The 9283-nt window shown below is 36.1% G+C and overlaps 1 protein-coding gene across 3 annotated transcripts in view; it reads right to left on the bottom strand.

Moving 5' to 3' along the window:
* Positions 1 to 213: 213 nt before the first annotated feature.
* LOC126210275 (endoribonuclease Dicer-like) overlaps positions 214 to 9283 on the bottom strand; it is a 334521-nt gene continuing 325451 nt past the window's right edge. For all 3 annotated transcript variants that reach the window (XM_049939469.1, XM_049939471.1, XM_049939470.1), the window contains one exon: positions 214 to 1000. In XM_049939469.1, coding sequence (XP_049795426.1) covers positions 832 to 1000 — 169 coding nt within the window. In that variant the 3' untranslated portion in view covers positions 214 to 831. The remainder of the gene's footprint in view (positions 1001 to 9283) is intronic.

The following is a 9283-nucleotide window of genomic DNA, read 5'->3' as shown; positions in this document are numbered from 1 at the left end:
CAACACTAAAGAATGCTGGCCTGCCAGTATTCTTGTGTATTGTAACAACAACAACAAAATATACACTCACAATATGTAAGCCAGAACTGAAAATTAACAGTGTATAAGCTAAGAGAATATTCCACTGTTCCATTCACTCCTGTTTCAGCTTTGGAGGGAAAAAAAAAAAAAAAAAAAAAAAAAAAAAAAAAAAAAAAAAAAAAAAAAGAGAGAGAGAGAGAGAGAGAGAGAGAGAGAGCCAGTAACATGCCAGTTTGAAACTACAGTTTTGTCACTGTGATGAAACTACAACAAAAGCACACACGCTCACATATGTCCTTTCTATAATCAAAAAGAAACTTCGTCACTTCTAAGAAATTTGTGTAGGCGCATGCTGACTCAATGAGTGAGTCATCTGTAGAGAATTAGTCAATGAAAATCATTCTTTTAACCTTGCATTAATATGGGGACTTTATCCCCAAAAGTATTATAGTATTCCAATATTTCTGATGATAACATCAACAAAAAATACACAAACACAACATGTAAATAAAAATTATTAATCTTCAATATATGACTCTGAAGTGAAGTCTAGTATTACTCTCAACACTATATGACTCCATCATGATACAAGGGCATGTTCCAGTTGCCCCTACACTATATACACGTTTTCTGAACTCTTTTCTAGGTTTACTCTTTCAAAAAAAATGAGGGAACTGTGAGGTTTTAAACAGTTAGGAGAAAAGGTGTGTACATAGTGTATGGGCGAATGGAGATTCACCTGGAGCTCCACGGAGGGCACTCCGAGAACAGATGTATCTGCACCAGTCCGTGCTTACTCTGTGGCTCTATTTACAGTTTCCTGTCATTTTTGTGAATATCTTTCAAAGCTGCTTTTGCAGCAGCCGTTTTGGCTGCCTTTTTTGTTGTTCCAAATCCATAGTACACTTTCCTCTCATCTTGTAATATTACTTCGACAGTTACTGCCAAGATATTAGGCTCACTTGTTTTTGTTGCTTCACTGGAAAGGAAAAACAATAAGCAGGTTAAAACTTTAACACATATCAAAACACAGAAGCAGTGGGTTATAAGGAAAGGTTGTCAGAAATTCCTTAATAAGTGAAACCCTAGTTGTACTAGCTGGAGGTATCAAAATATAGCCTGAGGCCAAAAGATTCTGAGAGCTACATATAATAACTAGAAAGTGGCTGGCTGTACCAAGACAATGATCACAAGAAGAAGGCTGCCTTATTGTTTGACATACACTGATGAACCAAAACATTATAACCACTGTCCACCAAGACATTCAATACCACCTACATGTTACCATGTTGACCCAGTTATGATAGCAATAGGCACAGGACTTTGTGACTGAACCACAGATCAATGGAAAGATGTCACTAGTCAAAAAATTATATTTCTTATTACATCAGGTCAGGTGATTTTGGGAGACACTAGAAAATGCAAAGTCAAAAATACCAAAGCACAGATTGGCAGAGAAAAGAAATACAAGGCAATAACAGGAAATTTTCTACACACAAGTGCACCAATAAGAATCCAGAAAGGCTCATCAACTTCTGCAGACAATTTGACTTACCATATTTACTCGAATCTAAGCCGCCCTTTTTTTCCGGTTTTTGTAATCCAAAAACTCGCCTGCAGCTTAGAATCGAGTGCAAAGTAAGTGGAAGTTCTGAAAAATATTGGTAGGTGTCGCCACAACTAACTTCTGCTGTCGTACATTTGTAGCGCTACACAGGCATGCTTTGTAGGCACAAAGATAAATACTGGTGCCAAAACCTCTGCGTCAGTAAATACATTAAAAAAAAAGGTGGAAGACGAGCTTTTTTCCCCGCCCCAAGTTTCGACCACTGCATTTTCGTACTTTATCCAACAAAGTAAATACAAATTCCGTATTGTTCATCTTCGAATGTAGCAGCATTTCAATGTACTACGAAAATCCGACTGGCAAGACTGTTTGTGATGTTTGTCAATATGGCCAACTCTACATTCTGAATTTGTTCCTACCTGTGAGAAGAGAGTGTTGCTAATAGGAACTTTTATGAATTGTGAATCACATGCAGTATTCTCTTCACCATAAGAATAATACAAATATAAACATTTTGCCATGTATTGTTTCATGTTTGCTGCTACCTCATTTAAATCCTGTCTGCCTAATAAACTATGAACCCAGAATGACAACAGCAAATGCGGAAGAATATACATATCATGTAATGTTTATATTCGTATTATTCTTATGCATAATAGTGATACAGTCAGAAATGAAGCATGGCAATTGAGTAGATTTTAAAGCTAAGATGACTCTAATTTCTGTGCAGAATGTAATGTACTAAAGAGGCGTCTGCAAAGATTTTCAAACGGAGAAAAATTTTCGCTAAACTCTCGTTCAGAACATCTTCTATCATACACAGTCTATTATTTGGTTCTTGTTGATCATTATCATGGAAAGTAGCAATGTTAGTAACAATAAATAGCAGTCTCTTGCCATTGTTTCGTTTATGAGACAATTGCTCCCTTTTTTTTTTTTTTTTTTATTGTAAGCCGTGGTATCGCGCACAAAAGCAAGCCATGCCGCAAGCGGCGACAGGTTCATAAACACTCAGTATCAGAATGCGACAAACAATGCATGACGGTACAATAATGCATTTTCAGCTTAGAGTGACGTAAACATGTATAACAAAGAGAACCGCACTTAGCAGATCAAAGAGAAATAAGCAAACAATTCAAACCAGACGAAGCACGTGAAAAAGGAAGGTTATCCCTATAAATATGGATGGAGCGCCTGACGCATAGCAATGGCCACCTGGTAAAGCTTAACTGCTAAGCTTACGAATCGAACCAAACTACTGTAGCTGTATCGTCATTCATTCGACCTAAATTGTGTCCCATATTACAATGGACCAACTTTGTTTCGATTTGGGTGGGGTCTAAAACTTTTCTCTCCCCTTGAATTTCAAGTCTCAAATTTCAGGTGCGGCTTAGATTCGGGAAAATTTTTTTTCCTTGATTTCGAGTATCATTTTGCAGGTGCGGCTTAGATACGAGTAAATACGGTAAATCTAATATCAATTGTTTCCAGGAAATTACAAAGGACAAAGAAGACCTGGTCTTTTCCCAATACACATTTACGCTCTTATCAACTGGATCATGTGGCAATAACCAAGCAAAACCATTGCTGTTTGTCTCTGGCCTTAAGGGTCCACATTTCTCAACCGTAAAAGGGAACAGAAATGCGAGTGTTTTGAGAAGCTGGATCTTTGTGCTGTTCGTTATCATTCTGTTCTGGCACAGCTTGGCGATCTTTTTTTTATACTCATTCGCCCTCCTGTGATCTGTCTACTCATCTTCACAACTTCTCAGATTGCAGATGGTTGAGGCAGATGAAAAAATGCACAACTTCCTGTTCCTTTAAACAACCTGTGATTTGGATCTGTGCTCCTTGCTCAATTATCAAGAGTTTTGGACTTGTTGAGATTGATGTCCAATCAATATGATTTACTAATGTCTTTTACTTTTGTCAGCAGCTTAGCAAGTACATCTTTGATGCTGGCTAAAAGCACAGTGTCATCAGCAAATTGGAGGTAGTTAATGGTCCTTCCACACACTGAGATGCTCTTGTCCAACAGATTAAAAAACAGCCGACCAGTTGCAAAGGATAAAGTAATCTTTACCTAGGTTTCAATAGATATAAATCTATCTTCTTCAGAAGACGGCCTAGGGACAATGAACATCATAATTTATAACCAAGGTAAGATACATGAGTCAAGAATAAAGTATGACATATATTAGGAAAATCTTGTATTACAACATGTGAGAAGGAATGCTGATACTTACAATATTACAGTAACATGGAGTGAAGTATCTTAGTCATTTTTGCAAACATTTACATAACTCAGTTGATCTAAATAAAATATAGCCCTGAGTACAGGGTTTGTCAAACATATAGAAATTAAGAACATAGTAGTTGAAGAGCGCATGGGCGACTGAGTGAAATCGGCCAGCGTAGTAGCACTGCGGCCAGGGCAGGTGGCGCTCAGGTCGCAAACTATTTGCCGATTGGCGTCCTGAAGTAACGTGAGGTATCAATATTAAATGCATCCTTAGATAGAGTTACAAAAATAAATAAAATCATTTACCACTCCCGTTGTGACATACTGGGAGTTATAGGCGCAATCACGTAGAACATTCATCAAAAACAGGACAGGTGGCGCTTCCGCCATGAGTATTATGTAGTGGCATATACAGCCAGAATATAACGGTTATATTACCATAATAGTGAAACACATAGGATGTATATAAGTGACAAATTTTAGAAAATCGTAATGGCTCTTAAGTCATAATTATGAAACCTGAGCTATAATCCAGTTAATACATATGTTAGAATGAAAAAATTATTACATGAAGGCCCGTATATTGGCAGCCATACATCGTGAGAAAAATATATTACATAACAGGCAGTGAGCTAAAAGATAAGAAAGTGCATCATAGCTTCCTGAGGAAATGGAGTACTGAGGTTACTAGCATTTATGTTATATATTAAACAGTACGGGTTTGAAGCCTTCGAAAAATTGTCTACAGGCAAGGTTCAGCTGATCATTAAGTATATTGCCGTCTTTGAGCTCAAGATGTTTGAAAATAAATAGCTCTTCCCACAGATCTAGTCTCCGTCCTTTGACTTGTCTGTGTAGGATAACCGTGTCTTCTAACTGTTTTGGCGTATGGCCGGCTATCAAGAGGTGTTCAGCAAAAGTAGAGTTGCGAAAATTTATTCCTTTTTTCCTTAATAGATGCTCTTTATATCGTGTTTTCACAGCTCTGCCTGTTTGACCAATGTAATATGAGGGGCAGTTATTACAGGTTAGTTTGTAAATACCTGAATTAGAAAACCAATCCCTGGCAATCTCTACTGACTGTACAAGATTTCTTTTTAAACTGTTGTTTGTAGAGAAAGAGACATTACAGTTATATTTTTTATTTAGAAGACGTTTGATCCTATACGATATGTTACCCAAGAAGGGGATGGAAATAAATTTTTTAGTTTCTATGGTGTCTGTGGGGAGGTTATTTCTCAAAGTCGAGCAATTTTGGGAAATTTTCTTATTAAGCAGGTAATCGATCATATTCTGGTTGTACCCATTATTGACCGCAATAGCTTTGATGACATTCAATTCATTTTTTTGGGCCGCTGGTGATAAAGGAGTAGTTACCATTCGATGAATGGCGGAATGAAAAAATGCCAGTTTATGAGCTTTTGGATGAGTTGAGTCAGCAGGAATAATATTATCTGAATATGTTTCTTTGCGAAAGATATTGAAATGGAAGGTATTATCTTGTATAGAAATTGTTAAATCTAGAAAATTTAGTTCGTGTTTATCATTTTGAAGTTCTTTAGTGAAGGAAATTTTTTCATGTAAACCGTTGAAAGTGTTAAAGAGAAGCTCTAAATCATAATCTGTGCCGTCAAAAGCAATGAAAATATCATCAACATAACGTGCATAATAGCGGATTTTTTGGCGTAATTCTGAACTAAAATTGAAGAATTTTGTTTCCAGGGCGTTGATGAAAATCTCTGCTAGAATGCCGGCAAGTGGGCTACCCATTGCTAACCCATCTGGCTGTACATACATTTTCCCATTAAATGTGAAATAATTGTATTTTAAAACGACCTTAAGCAAATTAATGAGTTCCGCAATCTGTGTTTCACTTAATTTTTTATGCTTGAGAAGATTCTCTTTTACAAGGTCTATAGTTTCATTGACCGGGATATTTGTGTAAAGGCTGACGATATCAAAGGACACCAGTCTAGTGTCAGGTGTACAAAGTATAGACTGAATGTTATTAATTAATTCCTTACTGTTTTTTATGGAAAAGTTATTTTCAAATGTGAAAGCATCTTTAATTTTAAAATGGAGGCGCCTAGCGAGCGTATGATGTGGACTACCTATACCATTCACTATAGGGCGGATAGGGTGATTTCGTTTATGCAGTTTAAACTGGCTTCTGAGCACGGGTGGTTTTGGGTTCATGTTTATAAGCTCTTTCTTTTGAAACTTATTGAATAGGCTGACGGAATTAGTTAAGGTACGCCGGATTTCATTTTGCAGTTCAGCAGTAGGATCTACAGTAACCTCAGTGATATCGTTTTCCTCAAAAAACTTTACAGTCTTTTCTATATATTCATTTTTATACGCCACGACGGTGGTGTTCCCTTTGTCACTTTCAGTGACTAAGGCATCGTGCTCTCTAAGTTTATGATTAATGCTTTTTACAATACTAAATTCGTCTGACTGCACATTAGGAGATAATTTAATTTCTTTTTCTATTATATTGTTACATTCATAGGCACATTTGACTTGCTCAGTTTTCTCTAATTTCAGAGATTCTAAACCAATTTTACGTCTACAATGAGATCACAAACAGCAGGATATTTATCGAGTTTAGTAGGCAAGTTATATTTAAGGCCTTTGCACAACAAGTCATTTTCGGCCTGCGTAAAAGTAATATTGGTTTTATTTAGTACTCTATCGTAAAATAGGCGCTTGACACTATTATCTGCTGTCTTAACACTTGTACTTGTGGTCCTATTACTAAACTTCAAAAGCTTTTTTTCGTGTCTAGCTTTGATTACTTCTTTACGATTAAAGAGCCATTCGTTAATACTATTCCACAGGTGGTCAATTTGAAAATTACAAAGATCTTTAAAGGCTTTAGTTAAAAACAAATGTATACAGTAGGCTTCACTATTAAGAACATCTTTTTTCTTATACAAATTGATTGTGCTCTCCGAAATAGTTAAATGCACTAGCTTCTTTTTAATAGAAGTAACTCTGTTACACTGTTTAAGGTTTACGTACGCTTTCACATAATCAGGAATAATGTCTTTCTCTAGGCACTGGTGATTAAAGTCAATAGCCATACCTGCTTTCACAATTTTTAATTTGATGTCCATATACCTGGATGCAGCTTTTGATACCTCGGCGGGCAGGAATTTCAGTATTTTAAACATAGCTGCGATACAGCAATGGTTCCACGTCAACAGATTAAAAAACAGCCGACCAGTTGCAAAGGATAAAGTAATCTTTACCTAGGTTTCAATAGATATAAATCTATCTTCTTCAGAAGACGGCCTAGGGACAATGAACATCATAATTTATAACTAAGGTAAGATACATGAGTCAAGAATAAAGTATGACATATATTAGGAAAATCTTGTATTACAACATGTGAGAAGGAATGCTGATACTTACAATATTACAGTAACATGGAGTGAAGTATCTTAGTCATTTTTGCAAACATTTACATAACTCAGTTGATCTAAATAAAATATAGCCCTGAGTACAGGGTTTGTCAAACATATAGAAATTAAGAACATAGTAGTTGAAGAGCGCATGGGCGACTGAGTAAAATCGGCCAGCGTAGTAGCACTGCGGCCAGGGCAGGTGGCGCTCAGGTCGCAAACTATTTGCCGATTGGCGTCCTGAAGTAACGTGAGGTATCAATATTAAATGCATCCTTAGATAGAGTTACAAAAATAAATAAAATCATTTACCACTCCCGTTGTGACATACTGGGAGTTATAGGCGCAATCACGTAGAACATTCATCAAAAACAGGACAGGTGGCGCTTCCGCCATGAGTAATATGTAGTGGCATATACAGCCAGAATATAACGGTTATATTACCATAATAGTGAAACACATAGGGTGTATATAAATGACAAATTTTAGAAAATCGTAATGGCTCTTAAGTCATAATTATGAATAATGGATTATAGCCCAGGTTTCATAATTATGACTTAAGAGCCATTACGATTTTCTAAAATTTGTCACTTATATACATCCTATGTGTTTCACTATTATGGTAATATAACCGTTATATTCTGGCTGTATATGCCACTACATAATACTCATGGCGGAAGCGCCACCTGTCCTGTTTTTGATGAATGTTCTACGTGATTGCGCCTATAACTCCCAGTATGTCACAACGGGAGTGGTAAATGATTTTATTTATTTTTGTAACTCTATCTAAGGATGCATTTAATATTGATACCTCACGTTACTTCAGGACGCCAATCGGCAAATAGTTTGCGACCTGAGCGCCACCTGCCCTGGCCGCAGTGCTACTACGCTGGCCGATTTCACTCAGTCGCCCATGCGCTCTTCAACTACTATGTTCTTAATTTCTATATGTTTGACAAACCCTGTACTCAGGGCTATATTTTATTTAGATCAACTGAGTTATGTAAATGTTTGCAAAAATGACTAAGATACTTCACTCCATGTTACTGTAATATTGTAAGTATCAGCATTCCTTCTCACATGTTGTAATACAAGATTTTCCTAATATATGTCATACTTTATTCTTGACTCATGTATCTTACCTTGGTTATAAATTATGATGTTCATTGTCCCTAGGCCGTCTTCTGAAGAAGATAGATTTATATCTATTGAAACCTAGGTAAAGATTACTTTATCCTTTGCAACTGGTCGGCTGTTTTTTAATCTGTTGACGTGGAACCGTTGCTGTATCGCAGCTATGTTTAAAATACTCTTGTCCAACTGTCAATAGTTCTCCTAATGATGTTTGGCACGGATGTTTTACAATTCATGGATAGGATACATTTCTGTCTGACATCTTTTGATACTCTGAGGAATTCGCATGTACCAGCACTTGCTTCACAGTGGAGAAGTAATTATTACATGGAGGTCTGATCAGTGCTAAAACTCTGCAAGCAGCTGTCGTCATACCTGTTGCCCGACAAGTCACATACACAGTGTATTAAAAAAAAAAAAAAAAAAAAAAAAAAAAAAAAAAAAAAAAAACCACACACACCCCACAGGAACACGGAGCTCTTGTGATTTCTCACTTTTTTTTGTAGGTTGGGGATTTGTTCACGAGTTCTTTTTCATTCAACAAAACCTGCTTCTTTCGTGGGTATGTGAGGCTGAATTAATAAATGGAAATGTCATTTAACAAATACTGAATCATAATTTGTAATAAAAAAACATCATTTCTTAATTACCATTTGCACAAAAATGTAAGTATTGCTACAAATTAAAATTTGGTACGAAAATGTGAAACATCAAATAGCACATAAAATACTTTTTCTGTTTCTACAAACTGAACAGTATTAGTGAAGTATAAATTTTTTAATTTAACAAAATGGCATTTCGCATGCCTCCATTAAATTTGAATTTATTTCCATATGGCCAGTAGTAAAAAAATAAGTTATTTTTATGGAAAAAAGTCATTAATTATTTGATACTTAACTAACATTTATATTT

This window comes from Schistocerca nitens, chromosome 10 (assembly GCF_023898315.1).
Source record: "Schistocerca nitens isolate TAMUIC-IGC-003100 chromosome 10, iqSchNite1.1, whole genome shotgun sequence".
Taxonomy (NCBI): domain Eukaryota; kingdom Metazoa; phylum Arthropoda; class Insecta; order Orthoptera; family Acrididae; genus Schistocerca; species Schistocerca nitens.
This window is presented reverse-complemented; position numbering and strand designations above follow the sequence as displayed.